The sequence below is a fragment of the Notolabrus celidotus genome, chromosome 20, assembly GCF_009762535.1.
Source record: "Notolabrus celidotus isolate fNotCel1 chromosome 20, fNotCel1.pri, whole genome shotgun sequence".
NCBI classification, from domain to species: domain Eukaryota; kingdom Metazoa; phylum Chordata; class Actinopteri; order Labriformes; family Labridae; genus Notolabrus; species Notolabrus celidotus.
In genome coordinates, this window is record NC_048291.1 from 15,310,084 (window position 1) to 15,328,166 (window position 18,083).

At 39.7% G+C, this 18,083-nt stretch overlaps 1 protein-coding gene across 1 annotated transcript; it reads right to left on the reverse strand.

Moving 5' to 3' along the window:
• Window positions 1-1,956: 1,956 nt before the first annotated feature.
• On the reverse strand, window positions 1,957-17,881 carry gcgra (glucagon receptor a). Its single transcript, XM_034710735.1, has 14 exons — window positions 17,785-17,881; window positions 17,167-17,305; window positions 16,630-16,726; window positions 14,771-14,878; window positions 14,561-14,655; window positions 14,341-14,435; window positions 12,245-12,434; window positions 11,294-11,453; window positions 11,062-11,122; window positions 10,435-10,504; window positions 7,438-7,526; window positions 7,188-7,332; window positions 4,998-5,039; window positions 1,957-4,894 (listed from the first exon to the last, which is right to left on the reverse strand). The coding sequence occupies exons 2-14, from the start codon at window positions 17,218-17,220 to the stop codon at window positions 4,538-4,540; spliced, it is 1,563 nt and encodes a 520-aa protein (XP_034566626.1). The 5' UTR covers window positions 17,221-17,305; window positions 17,785-17,881; the 3' UTR covers window positions 1,957-4,537.
• Window positions 17,882-18,083: the final 202 nt, after the last annotated feature.

An 18,083-nucleotide genomic window follows, 5' to 3' on the forward strand; every position in this document is an offset into this window, starting at 1 on the left:
CCTGGAACTGCATCAGCCTGATAGCCTGTCAAAGATAAGAGGATGCAGAGTAACACAGTGGCTTTATCACCATTAAACAATCTGTTGTTCCACATCAGGACACAAGCCTACTACTACACAGGCCTCAGGGAGAAAACAAAGATCCCACTGTGTCTATTGACCCCCTCCACTTTAATATATTTATGCCTTGAGCCTTACAGTGTCCAGAGGAGATGTTGTTTGCACCCTGGGAAATAAGAGTGTTATACACATAAGTCTTAATTGCTAACAGCCATATTTCTATTTCTATTCCTATTGGGAAATCCCATTTCTCCAAGAGATTCATTCTCCCCTTTCTTTGTAGGGCAACAATAACACGCCATTTTATCGTAATGAGACGGTGGCGGTTAGATGGGATAGTTGACTCTTTTATAGAGCATAAAGACTGATGTTTATATTTTTTCATGTTACCTACTTGTTTCAAGCAATTACCATTATGAGAGAGCGCAAGGAAAGTTTTTGATGGGAGATTCCTGTGTAGAAAAGCTTTAAATGGATCTGGCAATCAGACGGCTTGTGTGCCTCTGGATTCTCTCTAGTTTACTGTGATTGTAAATGTTTAGGAGGAAGAAGTGTTGTGGCTTAAACTGCTCTTAACAGTGAGGATGTAGGAGTTGGCTACAACAGGTGTGATTAACTGAACAATTGACATGGCACTAAACTCCCTTGGTATTCTAGTTATTCATATTTCACCTAAGCTAAGAAACCAAGAGGCAACCTTGACTGGTGGAAAAATTGGTTAATTAAAAAAGCACAAAAACTGCAGCTCCTCAAATGTCCACCTGAAGCTGGCTGCAAAAGCCAAATAATCCCCATTAAGTCTCATGTTACACTGCCCAACTTCACAGATGAGATAGAAATGTTTGCAGTTTTGCACAAACATCATTTATTTGTAGACACTGTATAAGGGGTGATTTTTTCATAATGCACCTATAAAGATAGCCTGAATAGTAAGAGTTGGGACGGTTACTTGATGGACTGGTGGGCACTCTGGAGTGATTTGCTAGGAGGCTAAAAGCCTGCTTCAACTCCACCTCTGTGCCTCTGACTTAATTAATCGAAAGATAGGTTGAGCTGAATTTCCCTCATGGTGCCTTCCATTGTTGTTCGTCAAAACATCTCATAAATGTGTGATGTCACAGAGACGATGTCCGTATTTTATACAGTCAGGGTTTCAACCCTTGCCCTTCTTCCTGTCACATTAAACCATGCCTTGGTTCCTCCCCATGTTTATTCTGTATTAGTTATCCTTTGTCTCCCTTGTGTGTTTAGTGATCCATGTCTCTTGTCGTGTTTTCTAGTCTTTAGTCTGTTTACTGTTTTTTTTTGTAGTTCTGAATCCTTGTGTCTCCAGTTTAGTTTTACGTCATGCCCTTGTGTGTTTCCCTCCTTTTCTGATTACCCTCATTAGTTTCACCTGTGTCCTGTGTTTCATCCCTGTGTTGATTACTCTGTGTACTCTGTTTCCCCTGTTCCCTGTTGGATCATTGTTCGTCTTCTCTGTGTTTGTCTGAATCTGAATTTGTATCTGAGTCCTCTTGTTTTTTCTGTGGATTTATGGAAGTAAGTTTTAGTCTTTCTTCTCAGTTTTTGTTGTTAAATAATTTGTATTCTAAAATCTGCACTTGGGTCCTTTTTTTTTAAGTTTACCCCAATCTTGACAGAATACAACAAAAAAAATACAAAACAAAAGCAACTCATGACAATTAGGGATAAGTGCATAGGAGGCTACTGAAAAATAATTTATGTGCAGCTAAGAAAAGTAAACCTGAACTAGTTGATTTTGATCTGTTTGAACTGAACTTTGTGCAAGGTCTATTTTCAGTGTGAACTTGCACAACACTGCTTTTGGGATACTTTTAATTCTTGTTTTCTTTACTGCAACATTCTGAATATTGACCACACATCATTCCCAAGTTGGAGTCCTGTTTCACTTACATTGCAGTTTATTCTTTCACCATTTTGACAAAGTTTGATATGCACACACAATATATGATAAACTGTATACACCTGAACACAGTCCGATTTTACTGATTGGTTCCTCACAGCAAATATTACATGACTGTACATGACCACTTCAAGAGAGAATAAAAAAGAATATATGGATTTGGGCCTCCTAGAGAATACATTCAGACAGAACCACTTTGGTCCAGAGAGGGGAGTGACCCAAGCTGCTGGCTTCAAAACAAACATAGCTATGATCACAACTTGGGAAAAAAAATTATTTTATATGAATAAAGCAAACTTACAAATGTGACTGAATACCATTGACCTCAAGGTGTAGGACATCCTTTTGTTACTATTTCCAAACATTTATCCAGGTCTTGAAAAAATTTTTTTTTTACCTCTGTACATCAGCAGCCACAGTGTGTGTGTGTGTGTGTGTGTTTGTGTCCTGTAGTCCCAACCCAATTCTGAGCATTGGGTATCTACCTGCTCTATTACAATCCTCAGCAGTCGATGATGGAAAATAGCCCCCGCCTGCAATTTATTTTACATAGACTCAATACCTGCACCTGGCTGACGTGTAAAGACCCAGAGCTATTATCTGAGTGGAAAACATGTGGCTGTTGTGCTCTAATTTAGCGTTGATCTACAAAATGACACTGGGGAATCATGTTAAGAAAAGCTCCCATTATCAACCACGGAGCTGCGTCCTCCTTGTGCCTCACATCGGCATGACTTCTAGAAACGTCATGTGTTGAAATACTGTACATGTAAGAATGAGGCTGGTTCATGATTACCTCTGACCTCTGTGCTCCCTGTGAAGCCATTTATACTGCTTTATATCAACCAAACCATCAACTCATCCTACTGTAACACATCTACATATCTGGAATACTGAAAACACGCACATTCATACCCACCTGAAAATACACTTGTACATACATGCCATGAAATATATTGACAGAAATCAAATAAATCACCTATATCAACAAATATATACACAGAGACAGTACCAATTATAAATTAACATTGTGAAAATAGTAAAACATATACAGTCAAGTTGATTTAGTTCTGTTTAGCAACCTAAAGATGAATGAAAGCTCTGTGGGAGGCTTCCTTTTTTGTGCTCGCTCAGAAGCTAATCGCTAATTCAGCTTTAATTGTCACTTGAATGTTTATTTGGAAGGTGTTGTTCTGGTTTTCTGGTTCAGAGTTTTGTTCTCAGTATCCACACTACAGCCCCTGCAGATGCAGGAATAGGCAAATGATTACACACTGTCTGCAGAGTAAGATGCAGTCATTGGCACATGCCCCAGGGCTCACACATAGGATCCACCTTTGTGCTGGCACTGTATGGCATGAATCCTCTGCATATGATTCATACAACTTATTCTTGACGGTGTATTAATAAGAAAAGCACGCCTCCATTTCCCCCCATGGTAAAACAAAATGAAGACAAAATACTGCCTTGATGTAGGTTAACATATTGGTGACGTATTTTGGAGCCAATATCTGCACAGAAGCCTCACACCCCTCCTGCTAACCAAAGCTTTTACTTAACTTAAGGCTGGTTTATACTTCTGTGTTGACCCTATGCAGCAGTGGTCGACGCGGACGTGAGCACTACATACTTGTGCATCGATGTGTTAGTAATGCGCAGCAGAATTACATCAGTTCCCTTGAACACACATCTGGCATGTTTGTCTGTGGCCCTCGGCAGTACCCATGGGTTAGGAGCATATAAAATGATTGATCTACATTTTTAAACACTTTCTGTAAGTGAGTCAAGTGCTGATCATTTTAGCTTACTCATAATTCATCCCAAACCATCTGTTGACCTCTTTTAAGAGTCTATTTGGAATGTCCGAATGAGAACAGCTGCCAATTTCCATTAAACCCTGGATGGGGCTGTTTGAACAACACTGTGGTCACCTTACTTTATAAGGTAACAGAACGTTTCTTTGTTTTCTACATTTTCAAAAAAGTCAGACAAGAAACTATTTACACATATCAGAACACAGCAGAAAAAAATATCTCTTCCCTTGCATGTTTTTTTGTTTCACTTGTTTGGCCTTTTTTTGTATGCAGTTCAATGTCCAATTTGCTTCTTACCTCCCGTACCACACAAATACATTTAATACACAACACAAATTAAAGCAGAAGCTTGAGCAAGGACCCTGTGTCTTTTTTGTTTCTGTTGCTTTTTGAGGTTGTAGGGTTTTCTCTTATTATTTTACATGTTTTATCTTCCTCAAGTTGCTGTTGTTGTATTGTCCAACATGCAGCATGTTCTTTTTCACCATTTGACAAACATCTACAGAAATCCATTCACAAGGCTCACAGCACATATGACACCTCAGCGTGGGTGTCTGCTGAATCATTCTCCGTTTTCAGGCTGTAAAGGGGGCTGAGTGTCTTCCAGTGGCACCGATCTCTGACAGATGACTCTATCAGCCCATCTCTTCACAGCCACCCAGGGCAGTACGTCAGAGCCAGACGAGCGCTCAAGGCCCTCCGACTTCTTTCATTATTTTGTAATTCCCAGCACATTTCACAGATCGCTCTCCTCGTTCTCTCCTGGAGCCTGATGGCCCTGCACCTTCTCTGTGAGGCTGATGTCCTCCACCAGGGTGCAGTTACTGATGGTTCCCTCACTCCCACACTTGCTTTCCCCCTTGCTGTCTAGCATACCATTGTGGCATCCAGCCACAAGCATGAGCGTCTCCTCCGGGCTGCAGACCGGGGTCGAGCTCTTGGCGATGTCTGGCAGATGAGGCAGCCGGGAAACATGGTTCAGCAGGCTTCCTGTCTTTGTGTTAGGTGTATTGCTGTAGGTGTGTCGGTATTCCTCCTCAATGTTTCTCCCTAGCTTCCAGCGCTTCCACTTCTTCAAGATCTCAGACTGAACCTGTGGGAAGGACAAAGACAAAAGCAAACATTACTAATATGATGACAGGAGGAAAGTCAGAGGCTGAAAACTGTGTGTTTATGGTGCAAACAGGGAGACTCACTTCTTTGTTGACAAAGCAGTACAAGATGGCCACCAAGAGACCCTGTGGAGAAAACCATCACTTAGTCTTTCACTTTGATCACAGAGCTGGAGAACTAGCTGTGATGTATTTACTCAAATGACTCAACACTGACAGAACATGGGCTGTTTTCGAAACTGCCTGCTACATACTGGGTTTAAAAGTAGTATGTAGTATGACTGTTCTGTTGGATCTGTTCTGCAGTATGCTGGGTCAAGTGCTGCCGGATTTCCGGTTTCGGAAAGTGGAAGGAAACAACGGCCAAGCTGATCATGAAACTGCTTCTTAAGCAACTATTTATAATTTAAAAAGTTAAGAAGTGGTTTATATGGAATTTAATCATTTTCACAGCACCTAAAAACTGAGTGCCCCCCAACAAAAAAGAAGAAAAAAGAAAAAGTGGAACGTTATCGTGGTGCATTGTGGGAAACAGTATGCAAGGGAGACTGGTCCGATGAATACTGAGAAATTTTCCCAAATCAACATCTGGGTAGTTTTGGTATACTGCAAATGTTGCTGTTGTTCACATACTACATACTACATACTACATACTGAATTTTGGCCAAATCAGTAAGCACTACTAGTATAGTAGGCGGTTTTTCGAAAACAGCCTTGGTTTTAGAAACAGAAGTAATTAAAGCTCCTTCAAGGTACTTTTAGTTTGTGTCTGTTTAGCGCCTCCTGTGGACAAAATTATTCCTCTTATCACTTTGCTCATCTTGTCCTATGTGTAAGAAGTGTTTTCTGATCAAAATCTCACTCTTCTTTCTTTTAACTTTCAAATGTATAGGGTACTTTGAATATTTGCTGTGGAAAAAGTCAAATAAAGGGCTGCTTCTTCAGTGCGTTGTCAATCCCTGGTCTGACCCTACTCTTTACAGCAATTACGGCATTAGAACTTACAGTACAGGAATTGTCAACTGTTGCAAATAGTCTTGTTAACTTTTTTGATAAAGAAGTATCACTTTTATTATCAGTCTTTTGCATGAACAGATGAAAACTCCTAACACAAGCTTTAAACACTAGTGAATAGAAATAAACATGATGACAAGGCAGAAAACCTAAATCAGGTGCTGGACTGATTCAGCTGTTCCTTCCACCCCCACTTTAAAAACCATCAGCGGAAAGAGGCATGACTGAGCTGATGAACATGCAGTGATGTAGCTGTTTACCATGTGGCTCAACGCTTGCCTCAACGCCACCTGTTTGCCTGGATATAAGGTAGGTAGGAGGAGTCAGAATTTCCGCTATGGCGCCCGCCATAGGCTTCAAAATGTCTCTTCGCATACTAAGGGTGACTGCACAGAGACTACATGTATGTTTATACAGCCTATGGTCTTGTCTCACGCCCTTAGGGTCCAATTCTGCTGTAACAACCCACTTACTGTAGCCTATATTATCCCTACTTAAAACTCTTATGTCCTCATATGTGTTCTCTCTGTCTCTGGGGTTCTCAGGGTTCTCTCTATCTGTCGCTCACGTCATCAAGGCGAGTCTCCTGCTGTTTAGTAGTAATCATAACACAAATGATTCATGTTCCAGTAGCTAAAAGGTCAACATTGTTGTCACAGTGTGAAACCGCAGATTAGCAGCACAGACAGCTTATTGTTAATGTAAATCCTCCTGACACACTCATTAATACAGCACTGCTTAGTTGCCTGCAGACAGGGAAAGTCACAGATGCTCAGAAATTTCGAAGAAGCCTAGTAGGAACAACACTTTGACATGATGAGAGAACTTTTATGGTTTGGTTTCACTTTCTTACAGCATGTACTTTGGATTTGAATTTGATAAGCTTGACTAAATTGGAATTTAAGCTTCATCTTTCACTTTATGTTGGTATCAACTGACACATCAGAACAAGGATAGGTTTATTCTGTTAGGGCATGTCTTATCCCTTTTGTCCTGCAGTGCTCTGTTCTCATATTTCTCCCCCAAAAAACGCTCTTCTTATTTCATTTTTGTCTTAGTTCGAGAACAACACAGTGAATATGCTGCTAGAAGATGCCTCAACTTCTCATACTTCCTGATTTCACATGCCATATTCTCACTCAAACCACAGAAACCCTAATTCATGACTCAGCAAGCCACAGCTCGGGGACTTTTTCTAAATACAAAGTTGTCTGTTATTCATAAAGCAATAATGGAGAAGTTCTTTTGGCAGAAAACAACCTGGAAGGAGGAGAAGAAGAGGTCAATGAAGAGCTTTGTGAGACGTAGGCCAATGGTTGCCTTGGTGGACTCGTCTGTCACAAAGATGAAGACCACCTGATGGATACCCAGCAGAGGAATCAGGGTTAAGGTTGACTTAGCCAACCTAAGGTCACAAGATAAGAGACAAAGAGAGAGAAAACACTGAATAAACATAGGGAAGAATGTAATAATGTAAAAAAGGAAAAACTGCTTTGAGGTTTGATCTCACCTAAATTTGTAATCTGTATATCTCATTTGATGAGCTCGAAGTTTGGACACAAGAATTTTGATGATATGGATAAAGATAAGAAAGTTGATCTGTGAAAGACAGAGACGGAGAGGGGTCAGGTCTGACACACTAACATGAAGAGAAACAGATAGTTTTAAGAACAGAAAAACGATGTAAGATTAAAACATTCAAACTTTTCTAATGTGAAAAAAACCCAGCAGTGTGGATAGATTCTATGAGTTTGGAATCCCAAAGCAGACATGCATCTTTAGATTGTATTTTCTCCCTCTTCCTGTGATAATGGGTTAAGATAAGATAAGATAAAATAAGATAAGATAAGATAGATCTTTACTTGTCCCACAATGGGGAAATTAAATTTTATTATTATTGTTAGTCGTTTTCTCGAGTACCGACTTGATGTCAGATGAGCAAAATTTGTATCTCAAGATTCAAAGGTTTTTATTGTCAATTTTCACTGTATATATGAGACATACAGGAAAAACGAGATGCTGTTTCTCTCTTCCAGCTTTTAAATATCTAAAATTTAAATATAAAATACAATAAAATATAATAAAATACAGTTCTATAAAAACATCCTATGTACACATCTCTATAGTTGCAAAAGCACAAAACGACCAGATCAATAGGCTTAACTTGAGCAAGGAAGCATGGCAAGTCATGGTCTGACCCATCACTGAGACCAGCGTGCTGTTCTGTTTTCAATATCCCCAGAAAATGATCTTGTTATCATGACAAAACAGGTTTTACTGTCTCAAGATAATAAGATGAATTCATCCCTGTATTGGGAAAACTAGCTTTATTATCTCAAGAAAACAAGAAAATGAAGTCAAACCTCAAGTAACAACCACCAATGACTCATTATCACAGGGAAATAATAAAATATCTAGATGCATGTCTACTTAGGGCTACCGTACAATCAAAAGAGAGCAAAACACCAAAGTCTTTTAATGTTTCAAAAATGTAAATGTATTTTTTTTGCAAGTGTCTTAATCAAATAAATGCAATGAAATGTACTTTATGTTCCTCACTTTTAGATTTACCCAGTGTGGTCTGAAACTTTGACTTAGAGCTAAGAGAGCGCTTTGAACTGCTTCATCCAGAGGTCTGTGGGGTTTCCCACACTTCAAAACAGTGCTCTGCCTGCTTTGTGATGTGGTCGCCTGCTGACATCAGTCTGATTAGTTGCACCTGTGTGCTTTGCTGGTAGGTGGATCAAACTCAAAGTACTTTGGTGATATTATGACACAAAGTGCATACTATTTGTATGAGGCAAAGTTGTGTTACTGATTATTAATGACTGTTTATTGATTTATTAAGCATTAGTGTTAATTGAGAAGTGGTAATTGTAAAGCATGGAGCATTTTTTATTGGATTTGTTTTTTTATAGGCTATTTTAGTTAAATTTTTTGATAGTGGTTTCAAGTTACTGTCTCTTTAATATAATATTGTGTGATGCACATAGATCTGGATTTGGAGTTGCACATTTTTTTACTGTTTCTGTCGTGTCCTATTGTTTTTAGTATAGAATCCAGCATCATCTTCTAAATATTTGTTTTTGTGACACTTGAATAACACTGGAATAAATTTGTTGTGTTTTACACTCAACTGCTGTGTACTACCATAGCAGCAGCAGGAAGCAGGGAGATGCTGCAGTGGTTTTAGTACGGTGTGCCGAAAGGAACAAAAACAGCATGTGATAAAAAAAATGTGTTAATTTTGAAATAATTCTGAATCACTTTGAGATTACTGCATTATCACAGACAGCCCCACTTTTAATATAGTGACACTTTTAACGTTATTATGTTCAGTACACACACAGGAAACAACATGTTACCAGGGAACACATTCACTGCAGAATTCCAAGAAACAGTGGGTGTCTCTGTCTGATTTTAATCCATTATGATGTGATATGTTATCAACAAGTTTTTGCAAGTAATGTAAAGGAGCTGTTCCCGGTTTTTACATACAGTTAGTGGTCAGGCCATCTGTGGCAATTAAGACTGAGGAAGAAGAAAAAGTAACGAGCCAGGGAAGAAACCAATAAAGCATGAAGAGCAACATTTTCCACAATGCTCATTAAAAATATGTTAGTGGCATTAAATAAAATATAACATACGTAAAGTACAAAAATACGTCTGAAGTGAATATGTTGCAACATGCTACAGTTTGTACAGTATCTGTCTATTTCTGACTGTATTGCATTACATAATAATACAGAGTAAAGTTTTCTTCTCTGATGTGCAGTCTGAACATGAGACCAGGATAAAGAAGGAAACATGGAAATGGAACCAGCCGCCCAGTCTCTGCAAGGACTCAAACACAGGAATTCCTGTGAGATACAGGCCACTTAGCAGCACGATTAATGCATGGAAAATGCCGGGATGTCTGTGTTACTGGCCTGACACAAGAGCCATGACAAATAGCACTTATATAAAGCTCAGAACTGACTCCAGCTGAGCACACCCACTACGAAATGGCTTGTCACCACATGGATACTGGTTGGCTAAACTGTGTAAAGGGTAACAGTGCAAAAAATAAATCCATATTTCCTGAATATGAAAACCTTTGACTCTTAAGATAATCCCCCTGTGTGAGGGCTAAAGCACAAACAGTCTTTTATACGTCATGAATATTTGAGCTGTGTTTAATATTTTAGAATGAATGAAAAGGGAGAGAATTTCTGGGGGGGAAAGTGAAAAAAGGCTGAAGTGCTGGATGAGTCTCAGTGACACTGTGTACAATATGCCTTAAAAAAACCTCTGTGAAAGCTGAATTCAAATGTTTAAAGATAATAAAGTCATGCTAAAAACGTAAGGGTCTGTGCACTATGCCAAACAATCATTTTGCTTTTTGCAACCAGAGACTGAGCTCTCAAGAACAACATACAGACAACACACAAAAAACTTAAAGCCTCAGGCTCCAGCTGTAAAAAGCAACAGAGTTGTAACAAAGTGTGATGGAGAAGGGGCAAATTACCACAACTGCCAGCAGTATCGGAGAACGGATTATCCACCAATAATTCATGTTCAGATTTCGCTCCCAGCACCTGAAAAAGAGAAGCAGCGAGCGACAATCAAATACAAGAAACACCTCACATGCTTTTAAAGGCTGGCCTCCCCCGAGCCGAAGACATGTGAGAGACTGACAGCCAGACTGGTCCTCAAAAGCCAGAACACACAACACCATCATGGGTTTTTAAGACTTTACGTAACAACAGATTGTGTCTGCAGTTTAGGGAGCCTGGTCTCTGAAAACCCTCTCAGCCCAATCTGCTGCTAAAGTGTGAACACTACCAGACTATATGAGAAAGTTTGTCTGCTGAGTGCTCCATGAAATATTTATAAGGTGCTGCAAACAAATAATGCACAGACATGGTTTCCATATTTGGCATTGTGTGAAAAGTTACGCTGAAACTTACTCTAATTAGGTTTTGAATTGACTGAGCTGCTGTGCAATGTTCAAACATATAGGTGAAATAGAACTGGCCATTATTTTTACTGATATGAGGTGCTGTTTTGAATGCGAAAACAAAACAAGACAAAATTGGTCAACCAGTAAATACAAGAGTAAAAGAAAGAGATAGAGTGTGCAGTGGAAACTTACTCCTGGTTTTCATACAGGTATTTAGCTACAACCCAGGGCACAAGGAATATTAGCGGGGCACCTGTAGAGAAATGAGAGCAGTCTAAATGCAAAACAGTCATAATGTACAGCAGCATAATATAATTTTATATGCCTTAATTTCCTTCCAGGTAAAACATATCACACAGCACATAATAACCATGCATTCCATCTCACAAATACACGCTCACAGACATCCAACAGGCCAGCTCACCCCAGCCGATGCACAGGTAGATTTTAAAGTAGTTCCTCTCTGTAAACACAGTTATGACCAGGAGGTTGTGGAGGTAGATGCCTTCCACCAGCAGCCAGTAGCTGTTAGCCATAATACTGTACTGCATCATCACGACGGCAATTCTGCAGCTGATGGTCATCTGGGAGACAGCAGGGACATTTGTGTCTATAAAAATGGTTGAATGATCAAGTCGTCTTACCATGAACATTATTTAGATATGAGTGATCAGTGCTGCGGCAGATGGGAGCTCTGAATCCTCAGGCATTTTTCCCATAGCGATGAGAGAGCAACTTCAACCCCACTCTCAGCCAGCTGTGACCCCAAGCACAAACAGAGGCACTCTTCACATCAAAACATGTGGTTGACCCCTCACCCTTTTCACAGATACTTTTGTTAAGCTGCTACAGTCCTCCTGTTATTTTCTCTGCATAAAAATGCAGGCTTTAGATTTTTTTTGCTGTACTAAACTTTGCGTTGTAAGGGTAGAACATATCTCGGAAAGATTATTAGACTATTATCAGACCTTCTGATTAATTGATTAATCAAATTTTAACCGTGAGTGTTACACATTTATGCTAAGTGGCACATTTGCAGTATCTTATCTCCATATAAAATACTGCAGATTAAAGAAAGGTTGAATGCAACATGTCAGCTTCAAACTCTGACACTCTGTAAAATGAACATTAATGTGCATATTAAGAGTGGGCACAACTTGTTCTGTTATTATTAACAAAAAAAGGAGAATCCTCCATCGTTTAAGACAGTTTAATGTAACTTCATGACATGTTATGTAACATAATTATGAGCTTTTCATCTAAATACACCCTATATGCACTTGCAGCACACACTTTAGGCGATACATCATAGATCATTTTCACAAAGCCTTGAAGAACACTGCCTGTCATAGCTCAGTGTTAGAACACCACTGACCTCATTGTTGACCAGCAGCTCCACAGGAGGCATGGATGCCTCGGGAAATCCTTGTTCCTGGTCTCTACTAAGGTCATGTGATGTGTTGTTGGCCTCCAACAGAGCATCTTTGATGAGGATGGACAGAGCTCGCAGGATGAAGGAGGCAAACAGATTCATGTGGATGTTGTTCCTCATGCAATGAAGCTTCCTGACAAATGAGAGGGAACAGAATTCACTGCAGGTGTAATACGGCTTAGAATGAATCAGATTTCTGGAGACACAGTATTTTACTTTCTTACCACAGTTTGGTAGAGGACATAATACCATCAATTTGACTATGAAGGTAAAGTCAGTAGCTAGCTTGCTCAGCATGCTCTAAAGACTGGAAACAGAGAGAGTCCCTGACTCTGGCACCTCTAAAGCAGACTAATTAAAATGTTCTTTGTTCTGCTTTGTTTTCTCAAGTCATACAAATGTCAAGGTGTTGGTGAGCAATTTAACAAGGCCAGATTATGTGTTGGACTATGTCCTGAATGGGAACAGTTACCAGGCAACAAGTGATTGTTCAAGGAAGTCACTGCTTAGCAAAATTCAACACTTTGATATAAGTGTTAAAAAGTGACCTTTGTTTTTGCTATAAGTTGTATCTTTTTAGCTGTTCAGAGCATAGACTGTATGGTTGAGAGCCAGTCCTGCTGTTTCCTTCTTGTTGCATCTCAGTCAGTGGTGGACAAAGTAATAGCTTCATTACTTAAGTCAAAGTATAGATCCTCCTGGTCAAATATTACTCCAATACAAGTTAATACAAATACAAATTAAAAACTTGAGTTAAAGTACTGAAGTACTTGCTTTTAAAAATACTTAAGTATTCAAAGTACTTTTTAAAAAATCTCAAAACATTGTCTTTTCAAAATACATAATTGCAGTAAAGAATATATAGACGTACATTTGGTTACATCATGTTTATCTAGAAACCGTTACTTGAAATCTCTAAAAACTACACCATAGAATAAAAACAGCAACTAAGTTACTCAAAGCACAAACAACTTAGTTTGAAATGTTCATCTCGAATCAAACAAATGTTATGTAGCTCAATACGCTTTTTCAGGTTGGACAGTGAATTTTTGTACGTTTGGGCAGAGTGGGAAACAGGGTGAACATTTCAAATGATACGTATCATTGTTCATTTTAAAAACCTCTAACACAGGCTGAAGATCTGGTCATGGGTGCTCAGGTAGAGAATTATAGCCATCATTACCACCTCTAAATGAGCTGCCTGATCTGAGTGAAATTTGCTCTGTATTTGCTCCACGTTCAACGGTGGAGATGCACGATATACAGGTATGACTAAACAACTGAGACAAACAGAACTACACAAACACATTTTACTGTCTTAGGGATCAGATCTTAGAAAGGGGAAGGAAATTCATGAGCTGACTTCAAAGCTAAAGTAGTGAGTAACTAGAGCATTGATAGAAATGTAGTGGAATAAAATGTACAATAATTGTCTTCTAAATGTAGTGGACTAAAAGTAATAAGTTTCCCCAAAAAATAATACTCAAGTAAAGTACAGATACTCAAAAATGTACTTAAGTAATGTACTCAAGTAAATTTACTTTGTTACTGTCCACTACTGATCTCAGTGCTAAGATAAATTGAGCTAACAGGTTAGCTTCATATTAAACTGACAGACACAAAAACGGTATCAATCTACTAATCCAACCCCCCACAAAATACCAAATAGCCTTCCAAACACCAACTACCAAATACGCTCATTAACCAACTTTGTACGTAATTTGTCAGATAAAAAAAATTCATCCTGTGTGGACTTAGCCTAATGGTTAAAGTTGCACACACCCGTGTCGGAGCCGGCCCTGGGTTTGAATCCAGCCAGCAGCCTCTTTCTCGCACGTCAGTCCCCCACTCTCTCCCAGTTTCCTACTCTATCTACTGTCCTCCCATCTATAAATAATGATGTAAAAGCCCCCCCAAAATATTTATAAATCAAAAATACTGTGTTTAAAACAGAATTAACCATAGTTATTAGCTCCAGGTGTTTTCTTTTACTTTGCTAGATTTTTCTTTGAAATTATTAAACTGAAAATCATCTTTACCTGAAGAATATGAGGATGCCAAGCGCCAACACCAAAGCCACCAGAGATAAGGAATAACCCACTGTGTACATGATTCGAATATGGCCATAGTACTGCTGCAAATGAAAACACACTTAAGTCAGTTTTTTCATAATTTTAGAAAAGTAAAGCAGCAATTAAATATTAAATTTGTCTAAATGTCTAATGCTTTGCAAAAAGAGAGACAAGAGTCATTTCTTACCAGACTTGCATCGATGGAGTCACACTCGCTGGTATTCTTAGTAGTCACCCACTGGCCGTTTGCATCACATTCTTGATACACCATGCCATGCTTAACTACACAGACACAAAATTAACACATAATCAAACATAGCTGTTTGTGTCTCAAGGATGTTTAGACTCTACATTAATTCAGCTGCAACACAGACTGCCTCTACTTCACATCTTTTACCTTTATGGTACCACGGCAGATACCATGGACATGACACGCTGACTGTGGTGTTGGGGAGTCCATCAGGCCAACATGCATAATTGTCAAAAGTCCTGTTGCACACAGGGCCTGGAAATAAATGAAATGAGATATGGGTGAGAGTTTCCTGTACAATCACAGCCCTTACATGCCTCAGTGTGTGGTCTGGAGAGGTCTAACTCATGGTATACAGTAGCATTTATTAGAAATTAAGGCTGCTGGTGACCTTTATGTCATCCTTACAAATAATGGTCTTTCATCTCGACTCCAGAGTAGAGCCCAACCTTCATGACCTTGTGCACATGCCAAACCTTTCATCTTCTCCACAGAGGATGTAAACAGCACTGGTTGTTAGTGAATGTACAGGCAGAAGTTCGGATGTAAAAAGCGGTCTGTCCTATCACCTTTACACCTGCTAATTTAATCTCCCACTCAGGAAGAGGTGTATTAGTGCCGCAGAATGGTTTGATTTGTGTGCAGAATGTGTGCTGCTTAATGAGCCAGAGCAGAGCACAAGTTTTCTGACTGTAATTCACCAGCAGGCAGGATGTAAAGTAACTTAAGTGCCACTTTTGCCATGTAGTCAAACACCCTGTCAGTGGAGCAAACTGGAGCCAGTTTTCTCTTCGAGTGAAAGCAGAGTGTGTGGTGCGGCAAATAGAAAACTGGGGAGCAGCACGCCAAAGGGTTATACAGTGGTTTGAGCAGTGAGTGGAAATTGCTGGCCAACATGGTCTGGAGAAAATGCAGTTAGAGCATCTTTTCAAGCATGTGTACTTATTGTGGTCACTCTCTGTTTCATAGCTGTAATTTTTGTGTGCAGCAGGTAAATGATGTCAGTCTCTTATAAACACAATGTATGTCCAGAATGAAACAACAGTCAAAGTAAGCTAATAGCTTGTAAAGAATTGGGCAGCTAAGGAAGTGATGGAGACCAAAACTGAAGTAATAATTCTGAATACTGGACTGAATGCCACAAAATAGCAATATGGACCAAGGAAAGTGATGTGTCTACAGCTTATTTCTTAAAAACAAGTAGCAATATATTCTAAAGGTGCAACAATTCATTGACACACTAGAAAAAATAAATGAAAATATTATTTGCAGACTCATAGTTGGTGAGGTCATCGTGTGGTAATGCTTTTAACGTTGAATATCGTCTGGAGTCGATTTGACGAAGAGTGAGATATCTTGCATCCTTACAATCTTTGCTGAGTGTAACACAACAAAACTTAGCAACATAGCAGCAACTGATGCAACACCATTGGTGTTCTTTACATGATTGCTCTCTGGCCTTTAAATTGCCCCCGGGGACAAATTGAATTAAATCAATGCATAACATTTCTGAAGTCCAAGAGCATTTTACCTTCAAAGCTTTAGCGAAAACAGCGGCCTGCAAGATCTGTAAACTGGAACAAGCATGTCCGCTGTGTGAGCATTTGAGGGAAGGCACATTGGACATCTTTCTTCTTAGAAAGCGACATTCTGCTTAACAGTTCAAAGTTAGAGTCAGGCTGTGTGAGTTTAAGAACCCCTAACTTAAAATCTTAGCCTTACAACAACCCATATAACATCATCTTTTTCTCTCTTCATTACCTCTTCCCTCCCCCTCTCTCACCACTCAACAGAGTAACCACAGTACTCATTAAAAGTAAACCATTCATCTCACATTGAAGAAAATCTTTAATGGCAGGCTTCGAGTAGTGTAGCGTAGAATTGAAAAGCTGATTGCTAAATAAGAACCATTAAGTAATTAAGCAATTCATTGATTGATTTGTTGATTAATAATTTAAATGATCTTTAGAAAGTCTTTAGGAGCAGCTCTACTGTGCTCTGCTCACCAATGGTTGGTGGGTCTCGGCTGTTGTTGCGATCACACTCCTCCATGTACAGTGTCCAATTCTCCTTTAGCTTATCCAGAGTAGCGGTGGGAGACACCTAAGGAAGCAGGATAAGAGGAACAGGCAACAAAGGGTCACATGAAGAAGGCCTATTATTTACATATTTATTAATGTGGCTTAAGTGTTTCCATGACCTGTTTCTCTCTATAAATCTTTAGCTGTAAACAACCTGACCTTAAAACAGAGATATGATCTATCAAGAAGACAGTGGTTCACACTCTTTTGTGTTGTGTGTAAGAGGGAGATCGTGCTACTGTAAGGACACTGTAACACTCATTAAAAACAGGACAGCTTGTTTAAGCTTCAGTACTCTGGCTTGTTTCAGCGCTCACGTAACAACACCCACCCCAACACTGTAAAGGCCAGAGGCAGAGTTCAATGACTTGCATGGTGGCTGTCTTCCTCTGGGAGAAAGTGTGTACATGTAAGCGTGTGTAAGTGTTTACATGCGTGTGGGTGTGTGCTATCTGGACCCACCTGGATGCTGCAGGAGAAAATAAGCAATGCCAACAGGAAGAACAGCCGTGACATCACTTATTCCTGCTTGGAGCGGATACTGCGGGACAGGGAAGGGTTTTCACCTCATAAGGGGGCTTATCTACGCTCGCCACACTGTCTGGATGACACAGAGAGACACAATCGATCAAAGCTCATTGCAAACATTACTCGCTGCCTTGGCTCAACTTGGTTGTGCAAAACAAAAGGAGCAATACAGGAAAAAGGCTGGGTTGTATCCATCACACAACACTGCAAAGGTTTTAAGGCATGCAGAAGCAGCAAAAGTGGATAAAAGGAATATCAGTCTTTCTTGAAACGTAAATGGACTCAGTAAAGAGGAATATTGAACCAGACCTAAACAGTCTTATCTAAGCAGACATTGACATTGTTAGCTAAATGATGCAAGGATATACAAACTTAGACTGTCCTGAAACAGAAACAAATACATCCAGGAAACGCTGTTTTTCCCATCTGTGGGTGCACCTGCGGCTCAGCACAGCTGCACCCACTCAGTAAGTCACAGTTGGCTGCCGTCCTCCTTGATCGTCTCTGTCGCCGTTTGAGTGAGTGTGTCAGTGTGTGTCAGAGGTTACTCACCTGTGTGTGTCCACGGGTGCCACAAGCTCGCCCCGAGAGATTAAGACGAAGCCGGAGAACGGAACGAAATCTGAAACGTTTCTGCAAAAAACACCTTGACCATGGAAACATTTTTGGCTAAAACGTTTCAAATTCCATTCTGTTCTAGTCTCGTGGAAGGGAGGAGGTTGTGCTCATGTTGATGGGATTGGAATTTTCTTTTGTGTACCAGGGTAATGATATTACTTAAAGAGATAAGAGCACAAAGTGTCATGACTGATGTATTGTGTGTGATATATGAGCTTAAGAAATCTATTTCT